The sequence below is a fragment of the Fringilla coelebs genome, assembly GCF_963513975.1.
Source record: "Fringilla coelebs genome assembly, chromosome: Z".
In the NCBI taxonomy this organism is placed as follows: Eukaryota; Metazoa; Chordata; class Aves; order Passeriformes; family Fringillidae; genus Fringilla; species Fringilla coelebs.
This window is the reverse complement of record NC_140031.1, coordinates 78788221-78804594: the sequence shown is the minus strand read 5'-3', so window position 1 is coordinate 78804594 and position 16374 is coordinate 78788221. Positions and strand designations below refer to the sequence as shown.

General features: G+C 43.3%; 1 protein-coding gene across 8 annotated transcripts in view; it reads right to left on the bottom strand.

Annotated features, from left to right (window-relative positions):
* Nucleotides 1-16374, bottom strand: part of CAST (calpastatin) — a 51508-nt gene that overhangs the window by 27511 nt on the left and 7623 nt on the right. For 4 of the 8 annotated variants that reach the window (XM_084224874.1, XM_084224867.1, XM_084224868.1 and 1 more), the window contains exon 3: nucleotides 11111-11182. In XM_084224874.1, the coding sequence (XP_084081000.1) occupies nucleotides 11111-11182 (72 nt within the window). Of the gene's footprint in view, nucleotides 1-5412; nucleotides 5596-5915; nucleotides 6042-11110; nucleotides 11183-14959; nucleotides 15110-16374 lie in introns of those variants that run through there. The other 4 variants (XM_084224871.1, XM_084224870.1, XM_084224873.1 and 1 more) reach the window with 4 other exon arrangements.

Sequence of the window (16374 nt, the reverse complement as noted above, 5' to 3'; positions counted from 1 at the left end):
AGTTTCACAGACCTAAAAAATCATTGAAACTACCCCAAGTGCAGTGAGAGCTAACATCAACTAAAATTACAAATTCTGGATATTCATGAGGAAGATTCATCAGTCTGAGGAAGGTCATTGCCCAACCTCAGAAAAGAGCACAATGCACCAGGTGGAGCTCTTCAAAACCAGAAGAAGTTCTGCAAACATTCAGCAAGCAACCAACCCATAGAGAAATGCTGAGAGGGCAACAAGAAGATGAATAAGAATCAACAAGAATAAAGCAACAAACCTCCAGAGGAGGACACAGCATCAGTGCAACTTTTCACTTTACTTGAGGTGATATTTTCTCAAATAAAATGGGGAAATTGGTCTGTAACACTGGGTTACAATCTTGCTTTCAGACAGCTGAATAAAACAGTGCTCCTGATCTCTGACACTGGTGGTGGGCTGAAGGCAGCAACACAAAAATCCAAAACAACACCAAACCCTTCTAGACAGGCAGCAATAGTGACAAAAACATATAAAGGCCTTAATGTCACAGACTGAGATTCCCCTACCAAAAACAAACGAGGGAAGAGGAATCTGGGGAAAAGGAGTCTGCTGCTGTGGCAACATAAATATAAACGTAAAATATAACTTCCAACCTCTTTGGCTTAAGCTTCTCTAGGTCAAATGCTAGCACAGTTTTTGCCATCACACTGCAGCAGAGATGAATACTGAAAGATATGAGGACAGTTTTAGGGGGAAAAACTAAGAAAAAGTATGTATGAGGGAACTAGTGACAGGGAAAGGGGAGTCAGGACCTGATGCTTTGTACTCCTGTCAGGGCCCCAAGAAAATGGGAAACAAAGAAGTGACTTAGCCTTTAATAAAGAAACTTTCAGGTCTGTGCTCAAAGATCTTCCTTCTGGAGAGAAGTCACTCTGAGGCAAAGGCTACCTGGATAAATCAGGCACCTCTAACTCCAGCAGCTCTCGGGGGAGCTTGTATAAACATTTTTAGAGTGATCTAGCTGAACTCAGTTTGGAACAGAGGACTGAAGAGCTCCCCAAGTTCTCCTGTGGGATCACACCCTTTTGGTATGACTGAGCCTGGACTGCTCCTCAGGCTTGGAGCTCACAACACCTATGATTTCACACCTGCCAACTCACAGGGTGTGCAATGCAAGGGAAAAACTCATCTGCCTGACAATGAGTGGCTGCTTGTCCCCACGAATGGCCCTAACAGTAAGCTTTAATTAATGGCGCTTGTAAGATGTGGGCAGCAAAAGCTCTTCAGAGAACCATTGTGAAAAATAATGGGCTGTTTCGCTGAGGTGTGAAATACCACTTGAGCTGCTGAGAGGTTAAGCCTCTCACTTGCTTTGATGGTGTGTGGCAAGGGCTGTGCAGCCCTCCCATCCCTGGACACACACACGGGAGGCAGGAGGTGGGACAGGGACAGCACCAAGGGGGAGTGTGTGCACACGTACAAATAAATACATAAATCTGTAAACATGAGTATTTAAAGTTGCACAGCACGTCAGACGTGCAGTGACTTAAAATGGGAAAAAAACCCCTTAAGCATTAACTGTTGATATGTCTTTTATTGCTACAGTATCTATAAAATAGCTGAGTTAAAATATTACAACTTTGAGCGCTCCTGTGTCATTTTCCATCCCACGTATTTTTGGAAATATTCTACTATTTTGCAACAGCTGCTCTTATATGCAGCTCTGCTATTATATTTCTAAGAAAAACAACAGCTTTTTAAGAGAAAGATAAAAAATACCCACAACAACCAAGAAAACAATATTCTTCTCAAGATTTCAAGCTGACAGAAAAATTTTGTGGAGGCTTAATACTAAGAACCCAATAAAATGGGATGCAGGTTCCTAGTAAATACCTGTGCATTACTCAGACACTGGTGTAGCTGCCCATAGAGATGCTTCCTCGTGCTTTTAGCATTCATAAATTCAGATGGTGTGAATTTAACTGAAAAATATCTACAATCCATTACTATCATTATAGTTCAAATTACTGCAGCTACTACAGTGAAAAAGAATAACCCTAAAATTTCATTATTCTGCCATTTTCTCACCATGCAGAACAAGCATTTGCAACAATTACTAATTTACACCCAGAAGCAAGATCAACCACCATTTAGAGATGGTAAAAGACACAGAAGAAATACAGCCACTTCCTCATGAAACAAAAACAGGACCATTTTCTTAAGGAACTGGTTTGAACCAGGAGACTGAGGGGCTGAGTAGCTTGCAAAGACTCTTTTATGGCCTCAAATGCTGCTAAATTTATTGATGCTCATGGAACATTTGAGCCAGACAACTTCCATTACGTAGATTCACTGGTTTCTTCCACTTTGAATATCAGAAGAAAATTTCTGCCATTCTGGCACAGAGATGAAACTCTTCAATACTTCACCACTGAATTGTATGCATCAGCTGAAGCTGGTTAACCACACTACTCAAATTTAATGAAACAGGTTTTTAAACAGTGTTTTTAGAGGCAACCTACTTGCATTTGAATTTGGTCGCACTAAATGAAATGTTAACAAGCAAATCAGTGAGGAAGATCAGCATTATATTCACCACAATGTAAAACAAGGCTTCACACCTCCTCGAAACTGCCAAACCACCTTTAGATGAGATGGCTCTTTTAAGATGTCTGGATTGCAGCAACCTAATTCAAGGCTTAATACCGGCATGTTTGTTTTTCTTTATTTTAGCAACCGTTAAGACTGAAACAGCTTTGTGCTGGGACAAAACACAGCTGAGGCCAGTGAATGACAATTCACTGTAAGTAATTTTTGTACTATTTCACTCTAACTTCCAGCACCTCAGTTTATGCTCACTTTTATGCAGGAAGTTAGGATTGTCAAAAAAATTTATAAGTATCCCACAGCTGATGGCAAGAAGCACTGTGCCTGTTTGCTTCTTCTGGAAGCTAGAGTTTGCTAGCTGATCACAGGTCGTGCACAAGAGTTATACAGGAATAACTTTTCATACTCACAGTTCAATTTGTGGCCATGAGGAATTACTTTGACTCCAGCATGCAGCTTGGTTCACTGCTTTAAAGACTTTACTATATACAAAGGCAATTTCTATTTACTGTTCTTCCGTGATATTGGAAGTGATCTGGAAAAAATGTCAGTATATTCCAAGCAGGGGAGCAGACTTCATCTGCTGCCTTCACATTCTGTTTGCCTGCAAACAGACCACTTCAGTACCTCAGGCTGCACAAGCCTTGTTTCTTTTAAATTAATCAACAATCAGCTTTAAGCTCCTCATTCTTATTTCTCCTTAAAACATTCTCTTCGATTACCTCCTCCTGGAAACTTCCTGTTTCTGTGACAGTAAACCACAAGCTGGCACGCTCTGAAATTTTACTTTCACTCAGTCATATTCAGATATTAGAAGCAGTGCCCCAGTCCTGTCAAGCCTCTTCTCAGGTTCCCACTCTGCACAGGAGAGGATTACAGTAATGTCTGAGCTGGTCACTGCAGACAAGCTCCCCTGCCTTTGTGGGCAGCTCAAAAATCCTCTTTTCAGTTTTGCCTCATGTGAGCATTTAGCTGCAACTTCTCCAGCCAACTGTTTCCATTCTCTGCAGGCTGTTTCAAACCCCAGAACATTCCACAGCTGTCTGCAGCAGCAAGCTGACAAATAAACGCCAGGAAAACAGGAGATTAGGTGCCAGCCACATGCCACGCTGAGCTCAGCTGGGATTTGTGTCACTTGGTCTGCAGGGTCACACCACACTCTGCTCTGCAGGGCTGGGAGGCAAAGGGGAGCCACAAACAGAAGCAGTGTTCCCTAAAGGGGGGGTTAGAAAAGGCACTAAAGTTATGTAAAACACAACTCCATCTTGAGGCTAAAGGTCTCTGAGGTTATGGACTCGATTATTTCCACGGCAGCAATCAAGCCAGGCAATACCCAATGTGAGAGCAGCACTCAGAACAGGAAATTTCTCCCAGAATGCAGAGAAAATGTAAAGAAAAAAACTATTTACAAAATGGCTGTGTATGAATGGACTGACACACACGTGGCTACCAAAATGAATGGAGAACACAGGAGAATAAATAAAAAACACCAAGTCAGGGAATCTTAATAGAGCTTGGCTGTTCAAATATCATCTAAGGGCAACACTGCATAACCAGGGGTGGTGGTGTGTCACTGGGCTTTGTTCTTAGATAATTTTAGAAAATTTCAACATTGTTTTATTACTCCCACTTAAAAAGAGGCAGACTGGGGCTTCTTGCTCCAGCATTGGCTTGAACTTAAAATCACTTCAGAAGGGCCTTCAGCATGCTCTGGAGCAACAACTGCATCATGGTTCAGTTGAAAAAAATATGAAATCTCCACTTTGTTGAGGTTTTATCCTGCCTCACAGGGGTCTTCCTTCCTGGGGATCAAAAATGTTCATTTCTAGGTGGTTCCAGCATTTGTGCTGAGCACAGCACAAAGGCAGGCACAGACTTGACTTCTTCCATAAAGCCAGCAGGGTTTCTGAGCCTTAAGGAGCTCCCAAAGAGTGCTGAAAGCTGCCACCCTCCCTGTCTCCATGCCAGGTTCTCCCTTTGGCAGAAGAGACTCTGGACAGAACCCCAAAGTTTTAATGGCACAAGCATCCTCCTCTCAGGGAAAGAAAGGGCAGAAACGGTGACAGTGGAGAGGTTGGAGACCAAGTCAGTGAAAAAACAGCTGCTTTGTTTTCTGGAGATAGAGCTTTCTTCTTTACCCTCACTCTCAGTCCTCCAAGGGCCACCAGGGCAGCACAGCCTTGCCCAGAATTCAAACTGGGAGTGTCCCCCTAATGTGCAAAGCTCTAAGTCCAGAGCTGTGAGGAAAAACTGCTCAAGGAGCTAATTTCTGCAACTCCAAGATCAGAAACAGAATTTTCTGCAAGCTCTACATACCCCATGTATCTAACCACTCAAAGGAAACAAAAAAACCCCTAAAACCCAAAAAACCCAAAGCCCCAAACCAAAAAAGCACTCAAGAAAACACTGTTATATAAAAGACTGGGTGTAACAAATGTTAGTGTAGAAAAGAGAATGTGTAATGAAGAAACGTAGAACCAGCTATTATAAACTGTATTATATAAATCTAAAAAAATACACTATTGAGGAAACTAGTTACCAAAAAAAAAAGAAAATAGAAAGAAAAGAGATCAAGAACTCAGCAGAGGGGTCTGCAATGTTTAAAAATTCTGGGCTATTTCATGATTTCATGCAGTACTTTAACTATCTCCAAAGAAGAGACTATTACCAGCTATAATCAAACTTAAGTAATGCCTACCTAATTTTCACTACTGCAGAAACAATACAATTCATTGAAAAGTGCGGGTTTTTTTCCCAGATGTTTTAGCACATTTTAGATATGCCAGAACTTATCTAAAACATATATTTTTAACTGCAATAAACTACTGATACCTGAGCACAGTCCAAACAAGAAGTCGCTCTTGCAGATCACCACACCCTGACTATGCAATACTCTGTACAGGCATACAGGCTCTGCGTTAGCATGCCAAAAAATAAAATCACACAGGTCTTGGAAGCCAGAACAGCGTGGGCTGTGAGCAAGGAAAAAAACCACCAACCCCGCCCCAAAACAAAAATGTAAATACAGAACAACTTAGACACCGCTTTTAAAGCTGGCTCTTCCTGGCCCCTCTCTTCTCCAAACTGCTGTGTCACGTGGCGGCTGAAAAGGCTGTTTCCAGTGTATTCCAGTAAATAAATTCAGGAGTTTACTGACTGCACGCCGCTCTGGAATGCCTCGAGCCTGCTGAGAGGAGAGGCACGCCAGGAAACCCTGGAGCTGGCACGGCTCGTGTTATCGCAGCCCGCAGAATTCCCAGAAGAGGGGGGAGAAAAACGGAAAGAAAAAAAAAAAAAAAAAGAAAAAAGAAAAAAGAAAGAAAACGCAAACAAACCTCAGGCAGGGGCAGCAGGACAGAGAGGCAGGAACAGCTGACTCACTGGGAGGACGAGTGGCTCCCGTCTGCTGCTGCAGGGACACGGCTGCTCCTCGCTGGGGCTGCGGCTGTGGCTTCCGGGAGCTGCTGGCCAAGACAAGCCCTTGGCAAGGCTCGGTGCTGAGCCACACAATCCCCACCCAGCAGCACGGGGAGGGCACCCAGACCTGCAGGTTTGGGCTCCCACAGGGAGCAAACCTCTCCTGCTGCTCCTGCTGGAGCTGGCCGGAGCAGGGTGTCCCAGCAGGGACGGCTGTCACTGAGCTGTCACGCAGCAGAAGCGAGGGGGAAGCCAAATTCAGCATCCAAAAGGCAGGGTTTGCCTCCCACCTTCTGATCCCTCGGCGCTGGTGCCGAGGGGAGGAACCTGCTCATTTCCCCTCAGCCCCATTACAAGTCTACAGTCTCTAAATTTGGACTGATTGCCCAGACTCTCTTCGTTCATGGATGTTACTAATTGAAAATAATTAAGATAGCTCTGGCCACTTAAGGCCTAAACTTGACTGAGTAGGGATATTCTTAAGCATAACAAACCCAAATGATCTATATTAGTTTACAAATTAACAGGTACTTCTTGAAATACTAATAATGATCTGCTCTTGAATTTCTTTCTGCCACATAATCAAATTTTCAATAGCTGCGGTATTAGGGGAGAGTTTGGGGTTTTTTTCTTAAAGAAAAAGCCCTGTGTCACTAACAAAACCTTCAGCCACTTTTTCATAATAGCCTCTGTATTGCCCTCTGTCTTGAGCAAATAATAAGAAATAAGCCAGCCCTGGAGGGGGATTAGAAAGGGATAAACATCTGCAGACTGATGAAGAAAATATCCCGTTTCTGAGCGAAGTATAGAATTTTTCCTTTGTAAAAGGATTGTGCTATTTTGACCACTGCACAGCTCCACGAGTCACAAATCCTGAATCTTTACACAAAGCCAGCTCTTCCACGCACGAGGCTCCTTTTGTACTCCAGCAGCTTCCAGTTTTTAATGTTTAGGCCTATTTTTAGCGTGCCTCTGCCACCGAGTGAGCCAGCACTGTTCTCCACAAAGGAACAGCCCTCCTGATTTTCACGTGCTGCCGACAGCTCTGAGGGCAACTCCCAGGAAGAGCCCCATGATTTGCCACAGTCCTGCTGCAGAACACCCATAAATTGTGAATCTGTGTCGTGACACACACCCACCCCAGACAGAGCACAGAAACTAAGTCCTTGGGTAGCCTGAATTGTTATTTTTCTGAATAATCTCATGTTTTAGAGGTAGCCTTTCCAACCTCCACAATATGACTGGGTATGTAAGAATTAATTTACTCATTTCTGTGGACATTCCCAAATAATCCTGTGACTTCCGATGCTTTCTGCTCAAAATTTTCTTTCTTCACTATAAGGTGTCTCTACAAAGCTCACAAAATACAAATTTGGTGGCAGTTAATAAGGTGTGTAGCAGAATAAAAACCACTGACAGTAGGTGTCACTTTTGATGATAAACTAGATAAATTTGCCTGCTGCAAAAATAGTAGGGATTTCACCCAATGATACTTATCAACTTCTCTTCTTTTTCCTTGTTTTCTTGTTTGTTGCATGAGAAAGCAGAAAGAATTCCCCTTTAAAACAATGTTAATTTGGGTGCCCGCTAAAAGTAATTAGCCTTAAATGTCTTGATTCATTAAGGTCAAGAAGATTCCTCTGAAAATTGGAGATAACAATAACTATTACTGCATTTCCACTGTTGTGGAGTTCTACCAACACTGCTTCAACAGGCCATGAAAATAATACAGATTCTCACTTCTCCAAGCTATAGCAGCCAGCCAGAAAAAGAAAATAATTACTCATTAGGAGCAATGCAAAAAAATCTGCTACATAAAAAGCAGCAAAACTCCATCTGTTATCAGCAGAAATACCATATAAGAACACAAAGATCCAGGAAGGGTGGCTGGATCCAGCTGTGTTCAAGTATTAGTGCCTTCTATTAATAGACACGATTGAAGGCTGAGGTGGAAATTGGCTCTCCTGATGGCTGTGGAACTGGCAAAATCTTCATTAAAGGCTGTGAAAGGGAACACAGCAGCACTGGCAGGAGAAGGGAGGAGGCTGGTTCAGCTTTTCCTCCCCACTGCTGCCTGCTAATCCCGGCAGCCGCGACCTGGTTTGTGCCCCTTGGCAGTCGGTGTGTGCATGGAAGAGGCTGCTCTTAGGCAACCCAGCCAACATTCCCGGTGATGACAGCCTCACCTGATCCTCCCTTTTCACCCAGCAAACATTCCCGGTGATGACAGCCTCACCTGATCCTCCCTTTTCACCCCATTTACCTGCCCAGCCAGGTGCTCACTGAAAACCCCCCTGGTACCCACCAGCAGTCGAACTGCACTCCCCCATCGAGGTGGAAGGAAAGGTTTGTCACAGAAAGAAAGGGGTCAGAACACCTGCCTCAGTGAAGCCTCTCTAAATTATCCACTTGGGTTTGAGTCACACCAAAACTGGGCACGTCCAGGATGCTGACTGAGCCTCCTGAGCCGCCTGGGTGCAGAGGAGGAGGAGGAGGCAGGAGGGGCAGCACTTCTTGCACCACAGGGACACTCAGGCAGACAATTAACAGCCCTGTAAGAGCATGGGGAGCACAGGCAGTGAGCAAAGGCTGGCTGCAATTCCAGGAACTCTGGAGTGACACAACAGAGAGCAATGCCACAGGGAACTGCATTTCTGAGGGACAGTGTGTGAAAACAAAGCCAGGCAGCAGAGGGGTCTCCCCTGGGCATTCAGACTGCACAGTGACAATCCTTCCCCACACACAAGCTCCTGCATCTGAAAGCCAGACACCCCAGAAGAAAAAAGCCAGCCAGGTATTATAACTTTTTAGCTGAAGGAAGAATTACCCAGGTCTGTTGTGCAGGCAGCAAACCCCCTCCTGGCTCTTTAGTTTAATTTTACCACAAGGTAGGAATTGATTAAAAAAATAAAAAAGCATGAGCTGGAGCAACTTAACTATTCCACTCCCTTGCCTCTGGTAAGGATTTACAAATTTATCTGGTAATGACAAGTAAGTACCACTGACCAGCAGAATTATTAAAGCTACATCAGGGGGAAATAAATAATGGAAGAAACAGCAGTCACAAACTGTCCAAAAGCTGGTGGAGTATTTCTTACTGCACTAAAAGATTTGATCTGGTTTTGCAGGAAAGCAGAAAAGTGCTGCCTTGATTTTCAAGAAATACTTCCCTTCCTGTAAAATTCCTGCTTAAAAAAGAAACAAACCTGCAAAATTATTGTTTTCAATACGTATTTTTAGAGACAAATATAAAGGCAGAAAAGAAAACAGCCAGACAAATGGCTTGAAAAAAGGTATGGGTGGCACAAACTACAATAAAACTCTGAGTTTTACTCTATTTTAAGTAACACTAGAGGACCACAGGAGATTGTTGAGAGTAAAAGTTACAATTAACAGAAGATACAGCCTGAGTGAAAAAAGGTGGAAATGGCTGAGTGGGAACTGAAAAGGCTGAACTTGAATTAGCTACTGATGAAAAGTCAATATTAGATAGTATGAGATGAGTATTTTCATAGTACATAATCTTTACAGCAAGTACGCTGGAATGTCACAGAAAATGGAGAGTACTGCTAAAATACACAATCTTAGTTGCCATAACCTAATACACAGCAATTCCTGTCTGTGTATAGATTATTTTCATGACACTACCTTCCAGTTCCTAGGCTTGATTGCATGTATGAATTGTGCCTTCCACACTTAAAACTTATTTCTACTTATCATAGAAAGAACATGTAGTGGAAAAAAAAAGAAAATTTAATGTGTTAGTCAGCAAATTAGAGGTAAGCATCCCTGGAACCATGTAGCTGATGACATCTAGATAGAGTAGGAGGAGTAAACCTTGGAAAAGTGCAAAGAATAGAAAGAAAAATAAAATTTTTAAATGTCGGGCTGTCTTTAATAATAGATAGAAACACTGAAAGAAAGGGACAAGAGAATTTACATCTTTGTCTCCTTGCTCACTGAGTATAAATGAAAAATAAAATTACTTAGGAAGCATGCAGATATCTTTAGGTGCATTATGCTACAAAAGCACTGATAGAGAAAGTTTAAAAATCCCATTCAAAAACAGAAACACTTCCTGCTGTTAGGACCCTTCCAGCAATAGACATGGAGCACTGTGGTGGGTCTGTGGACCCCTCTCAGCTTGCCTTAGGAGCAGCCAGCTCCACATCTCAGGTGTGAACTCCCTGGAAAGCCCCTGGCTCACACATGGCAGTGAGGGTGGGTTGGGAAATACGTGAAAAGGTGCTTCTCAAAGCCAGAATTTCAAGGTAACTAAAGCAGAGAAAACAGCACCAGAAATAAAGAAAGACATTGGTCTTGTCTGCAGAGCTGCCATCAGAATGGGCCCAGCCTGAGCTCTCCCTGCACTCCAGCTAGAGTTAAACTTTACTGTCAAATTTCACCAAGTTCCATCAAAAATGTTTATTTACCTCAATAAAACACACTGCTGCTTCTCTTCTAAGTGGTCTGCATTTTACCCCCCTGTGACAATTATGCACCTGACAATGGTTACTGGGTGCAGCATCAGCAGGAGAATTTTCAACACCCTCTTTCAAAACCCTGCCAGACCTGAGCACCCTGCTAACCCTCAGAGAATATCACCTGCACTCCTTTGCAATTCAGCCTTCAAATGCTTCTTGAATGATCAGCTGGACTGCTCTGGGGGCAATGACAGCAAAGAGAAGCTGTCAGATCTTCAACCTCACCAAGTTCCACCACGTGAACAGAACCCAAAAAAAACCCCAAACCAACCAAAAATGAATGCTTCAAGGTGAAAAAGAAACTCAGCACCCCCAAAAGTTAAATAATGAAGGTGCCCACTGGCATCAACAGGGCCAGGATTCTTTAAAACAACGGGGAGATTAACAAAGAACACGTGAAAAGGGAGAGTGTTACCATTTATTTCCTCACAATGCCGACGCTGGCATTTTGCTGCCTTGTGCTCCCCTTTCCTTCCAGCAGGTTACAATTTTTAGCCAACCAAGAAGAGCACCCCTGTGGTGTTGACTGTGGGCAAATGAATATTTCTCCATCCCAGTGCAGGGGATGGATTCACACCACATTCTCTTCTCTTGTACCAAGGTATCATTTCCTAAAGTTCACACATTACCTTAGCAGAAGCAGCTGCTCCACTTGTCCCTGTTTTGGGTGGCTGGCTGACATTAGCACTTTCTTGTTTCTTCTAGAAAAGAAAAAAGGCATAATAAAGGTCAGAAATGTTGATGAAGGAAAAGAAAAGCCAAGCAAAACTGTAAAACAAGCAAAACAAAACCCCAAACAAACAAAACCAAAGTTTAAAAAAAAAAAAAAAAGAAAAAGCACACTTCAAAATGTCCCCCAGAACATTTTTGCAAGGCGAGTCGTCAAAAAATGAATTCTCCTACGTAACTTTAATCCACACAGGCGCGTTTCAGAGCTCAGAAATATGCACACCCAGAACAGCCCGGGTTTTCCTGCAGCGTTTTATGGACGATACATAAATCTGGGCTATTTCCTGTGGCACAGCGACTCCATTTTAAACTAACAATTAAAGCAACAGTATCTATACAAAAAAATATCACAAAAGCAAGAGGGGCAAGCTATTGCTGCTCAGACGGAATGTGAATGACCACCCAGGAGGTAACATCCTCGGGCAGGGAAGTAAAGATACAAAGTTAAGGGCAAAATTATGGTGTTTTTCCTAAGAAGCACAAGATTCACAATGCAATTAGAGATTTCACGTTTCAACAAGCAGGGCAGGCTGCAGAGGGACCAGAGATTCAGACAGCAAACTCAGAAGCACCAGTTCTCAATGGATGGGACACCAGAATTGTAACAGTCTGGGAGATCCTGAGACTTCTGCCATTCAGGTAACTCCACCTCCTCTTCCTGGTTTTGTTTGAAAAACAAAAAAGCTAGAGCAAAGATGCACACTCAGCAGTCGCCTCCAGAGATGGGGCAGAGGGCCACTTACACAAAATTAACAAAATATCACCCAAATCTGGTACCCACTGAAACTGAGAGGGGTCTTACATCCAGGATCACACTGGAAAAGGAAATGACATCCCAGTAAGGCTCCACAGGATGCGGCAAAACCCGAGGCTCACGCTGGTTTTTGCCTGTTAAAAGGAGGTTGGGAGTGTTCCAGCCCAGGACCTTCCTGCACAGCCACTGGAGTCCAGTGCTGCTGCCCATTACAGACCTGCCCAGAACCTGGGGTCCCTGCCCAGGCTGAGGGATGTGGCTAAAGGAAAAAGCAGCAGCAGTGTATTTTCTCCTCTGACCACACATTCCTAAGGGAGCAGACAATCTCCTGGCACATATTCCATCACCTGGCTACAATGAGCATTTTTAACTCCCTAAGGAGGGAAGCAGTGCTCCAGCTGAGGTGGTAATGATCCTGGAGGCAGGTGATGGAAGCGTGATATATTTCTAATTTTGTGGAGACAGCCCTGGGATGCAGAACACCTCAGGCTTTGTCCCTGACACGGTGCACTGAGGACTCTGTAATGAGCATTACCCACAAATCCCTCGGCTTTTAATTAAGTTGTCCAAGCAGCTCAAAATCTGGAGTGCTTGCCTCCCCTTTTCAAAGAGAAAAATAAAAAAAAAAAAAGTCACCATAAAAGAATCACCAAAAAAAAAAACCAACCCAAAAAGCAAAACTCCAAAGAGCAATCAGAATTGCGGGCACACCTTCAGTACCACAGATCTTGACTGCCACCTCATGCTCAGCCTTTGGCTCAGGGTTTGTGGTGTTCAAGTTTTACCTTCAGGACTATGTCTGACAGAACTGTGATGCTCTGAAAATACCACAGAATCACAGAATTCCACAAATCCACAGAGCACTCCTTTAGAGAAGGGAGTCTTCATGACAGCTTACCAACATACTCAAGAATTTCAGGCACAAGGGTAGCTTTCCCCACCTCCCAGCAACTCTGAGCTACAAAAAAGCCCCCCAAAACCAAACCAAACTAACAATGAGAAAAAACAAAACAAAACAAATACAAATGAGCAAAAAAAACACCAACCCCCCCCCAAATAAAAACCAAAATGAATCCCCAAAACCAAAAAACAGACTAAAAACCAGAAACAAAAAACCCCGCCTCTCAACCCCCCCCAAGAAAAATACCCCAACAATATTCCCCCCTAAAAAACAATAAAAACAACCAAAGAAAGCAAAGCCTCCTCCAAAACCAGAACCAGCTAACAGAGTGAAATAAATGCTTGATCAGAGTATGAAGTTCTGTTAATCAACTAAACAGAATAAAGAAAAAAATGTTAATGCCAATAATTATTTGGTGGCAAACCAAACAGCAATAAAAGACAGAGAAGAAAAAATAACAAATAAATTCTCCTTTGCAACAGAGAAAGACTACTTGGAGATGAGCCATGTGGAAGTTGAAGCCACCACATCAAATGAGTATCACTCAGTGAATACTGACCACAGCACATGGAGTGATATATATTTTAGTTTCCAATTTCTTTGGTATCCAGGTATCCCTTAATACATTTGTAAAAGCAGAAGAACTGGCCACATCATTCAATGTTTATCACTCAATTCAGGTTTATCCTTCTTTCACCCTGATTAAAATAAGGATGTTTGGGGGTTTCCCAAGATGTTCCCTCCATGCAAACCAGCTCAGACACCCTTTATTGACAAATACATCAGAGCTGTTCTCATCTTCTCCCCCTCCAAGAACTGGGAGAGTATTTTCCTTCTGTGACATTCTCAGAGACAAACAACTGAGGAATTACCTTGCAGCTGTGCCCGCTCCTTGCTTCCCAAGCCGATATCAACAGAGACAATGAATTATCAAAGCACAGCTTCTTTATGGAATGAATTAAATGCATTATGGACTTATGGACCTGTAAAGAATTGTGTGTGAAGGAATAAAAGCTGTGGCACACAGGTACTTACAATCTACTCTTCATTGTTAGCAGTGGCTTCAAAAAGACAGAGCGCTGTTTCAGAGTGGAATATTAATTCTGCAGGTTCAATAAGGGGGAGATGAAATACACATCCCTCTGCTAAGTGGATTTGGAAAGGAAGATGTGTTAAGACAAGTGTTGTCCAGAAATGTGGACTTAGTGTTCATTTTGGACTGCAACATTCAAGTGTTCATTGTAAGACTGCAGTAAGAATGCTCACAGCACACTTGTGTTGAGCGGGGAAAAAACCCACAAGAGGCAAGGATGTGCAATCTCTGTTCTGCAAATGCTTTTGACAATCATCAGCAGCATTTCAGCCTCCCCCTATCAATCTTTCATTCAAGAACAGCTCAAGCAGAAATCACCCTCTATTCCTTCTGAAGGCAGATACATTGCTACAGCTCTCAGCGAGTGCCAGAATTTAACTGAAATAATGTTATTTTTCAACTACCTCTGGCATTTCAGCCAAAAGAAGCACCAAAACAGAAAAGGGAGACAGATAAAGAAGCTGCTACTGTGCTTCCCAGAATCTTCCAACTCCTCTGCTGAGGATGGATTAAGGCCACAATCCCCTCTGCCAGTGCTGAGGTGCTGTGAGGCACAAAGGGGAAGGAAAGCAAACAAACAATGCAGATATAAATTAATAATTCAGTACCAAAGTGAAAACAAACCTCACAAACACTGCAGGTAAAAACTACCCATGCACTTCCACAACTCAGACCAGCAGTGGGCACCCCAAGGAGATTTTCACCAGTCATAATGCCTTTACTCAGCATTCATGCTTTTTCTGGATAAGGAATCCTCAGTGGCAAGCCTCAGGATTAAAAAGCATCACAGACACGTTGATTTCAGAGCAAAGAATCAATTCTAAAAGGACAGAGATGCTTTAGCACCAATCACCACTGTCACCCTCTCAAAGTAAAGAATATATTTCCTGATAAGTAAAGTACAGTGGGCTGAAGAAGCAGCACAGGTTCTGCCCACATTCCTGTAAAGAACAACTCAAAATACCAGGACACGTTAGAGAAATCCCTGTTTAACACCATACCTGGTGAAACACGGCCTCACTCTGAGCTGGGGCTTCCAATTCCTACAATATAGGACTCTGTCTTCCTTTGTACTATCCCATTTTCACATCCAGACAGCAGCCATGCCCAGGCTGGGCTTTTACACTGGCACAGAATCTCCCCCTGGCATTTCCCTCTGCGACAGCAAAAAGAGAACTGGCCTTCCTCCACGTGATGAGCAGGGATCAGCTCAGAGCAGGGGGGTTTCAGGGCACAGCCACACACAATGTGAGCACTTGCTCTGCACTGTTCTCCTGAATTTCAGGTGGCTGTGTAGCAGAACACCCTGTGCCCTCTGACAGGCAGCACTGCCTGGACGTGGTGTGCAAGGTCAGGAGAGCAGGACCATGTGCCTCACCACAGTGCAAGACCTGCCTTCCTGAGTTTGGATAAGCTTCACTCTTATCACTCCCTTGTGTCTAGCAGCGGTCAGCAGGAGATAGGAAAGAAAACAAAACCAGTTATGTAAAAGTAGTTCGGGTCTATGTTGATGTTTCTTCTAAATACTCTTCCAAACTGGGCAAGGGATTTCATAGTTCAATGTATTTTATGAACCATCCTGGGTTTTTCTTCAGTGATTTTGTGCCATCTGCCCTTGAAAACATTTATATTTCAGCAGCCAAGAGCTTCTAGAGCACTCGTGCCCAAATGGCCTCAAAAGTGGAAGTGATCTGAAGTTGGTAGAAGGGCACACACTTAGGTAAGCTGAAGACAATGCCCGGATGGGGAATATAAAATAAAACCACACCAGCTGTCCCTCACATGCTAAAAGCCTTGGGACACCAGGAAGCGAGTGGAAGAAAGGAAATTCACTATTCCATGCCCTTTGCAATGGCTCAGGTCCACGATGTCCCATCAGAGTGAGAGAAGAGAGGCGCAGATCTGGGACACCTGCAGCTCCTGCTGGGTGGCAGCTGCATCCCAGCTGCAGGAATACGCCACAGCTTCACCAGCATGAGCGACCAGCAACCACAACAGCCACCATTTATTTTCTCCTATCACCCCCTGTTATTAACAGCGCTTTAATTTCAAGGGATGGGACCACAGTTGGGCTGAAAACGATTTATTGCCCAGATAAACATCAGTCTCAAAGGCTGTGAGATTTTAAAGAGCAAGCAGTCGGCCACAGCTCAAAGTAGTCACAGGTTCTTTGTTACAAGACAATGTATAACTTTCTAATCCCGATGGGCAGTTTCTACAAAGTTTATTTTGTGTTTTTAACCGATCACTTTTACTTACTTCTGTTGCAATGAGTGTACTTTTATCTAATGGGCCACTATCGCACCTAAACACTTTTCTATTGTAACTTCTAAACTCTTAGCTTACTCTATACAATTACATTACCACGCTACAAACCCTTCACCATCTTATCAATACAGTTTTTTACTTAAGGCAT